The 1,084-nt window shown below is 35.0% G+C and overlaps 1 protein-coding gene across 1 annotated transcript in view; it reads right to left on the reverse strand.

The window, feature by feature from the left end:
- LOC109052679 (H-2 class II histocompatibility antigen, A-U alpha chain-like) overlaps nt 1–841 on the reverse strand; it is a 1,924-nt gene extending 1,083 nt beyond the window's left edge. Inside the window, exons 1-2 of the mRNA XM_042749916.1 lie at nt 682–841; nt 91–336 (exon numbers count right to left, since the gene is read on the reverse strand). Of these exons, the coding sequence (XP_042605850.1) occupies nt 91–336; nt 682–739 (304 nt within the window). The 5' untranslated portion in view covers nt 740–841. The remainder of the gene's footprint in view (nt 1–90; nt 337–681) is intronic.
- Between the last annotated feature and the right edge of the window lie 243 nt (nt 842–1,084).

The following is a 1,084-nucleotide window of genomic DNA, read 5'->3' on the forward strand; positions in this document are numbered from 1 at the left end:
CGTAATCTCCAAACAAGTAAACTTCAGATTATTATACATCTAATATATTCATCAAGAGAAAATATAATAATTATACACAATATGTCTTACTTAGTTGCTCATCTGTGGGCTTGCAGGCTTTAATGTATGTGGCTAAGTTTTGCTTGCAGGCCTCTAACTGAGCAACACTACCCTCATAAGCTCCAGGAAAGCCGACGGGATCTGCAAAGTCAGGCGCTGTCACTACTCCTTCTTTTCTAATGAAGTCTGAATGGTACAGTTCCTCTCCATCAAATCCATACAAAAACTCTTTCTCTGCATCAGAACATCCAAGAAACAGAACGTCCCTGTGCACAACTGAAACAGATAAAATGTTATGATATTAGCCAGAACAGATTAACAGTATGTATGAATAACAAAAGATGAACTGCAACTGTCATGAAATCAGTTCAGTGACAGTATTTGGAAAGAATTTTAAAAGCCATATTAATTGTCTCAACACTAATAAAGTGCTATTGATATGCGTTTATGTATAAATACAAATATATTATACATCTCAATAAAAATAAAAATCTACAAAAGTAATTAACTGAAAACATCTTTAAACAACTTCTGTGGAATTTACTTTTCCTCATGAACATATTAGTTTACCTTACTTAATAAAGCAGCAGATGTATTTTAATAGACAATTTTCTGGCTTACCTTGAGTCTCAGTACTGACAATAACAGCGAGCATAAGCAGGACACCATACATCTCCATTATTCATTCAGAGGTGAGCAGAGCAAACACCATATCAATCAATCCTTACTGGAGTGAATAACAGAGATACAGACTCCTGACCATGTAGAAGCCTCTCAGTCACACCATCCAATCAGAATCTGAGCCCTACTCTGACATCACTGTATCTAGATAAAATCCTGTTCTATTTCACACTTGTTTGGTTGTTAAGAAGTAGGTCTCTTTATTACTTTACACTGTATTCTGCTTAGCATTTTGGGAACTGTATTTCATAAATCTATATTTACTATTTACACGTTTAAAAGTATTTACGTGCATTTGTGTGCGCGTGTGAGAGAAAGAGTTCAGAATGCCATTACATTTAGC

Source organism: Cyprinus carpio, chromosome B22, assembly GCF_018340385.1.
Source record: "Cyprinus carpio isolate SPL01 chromosome B22, ASM1834038v1, whole genome shotgun sequence".
NCBI lineage: Eukaryota > Metazoa > Chordata > Actinopteri > Cypriniformes > Cyprinidae > Cyprinus > Cyprinus carpio.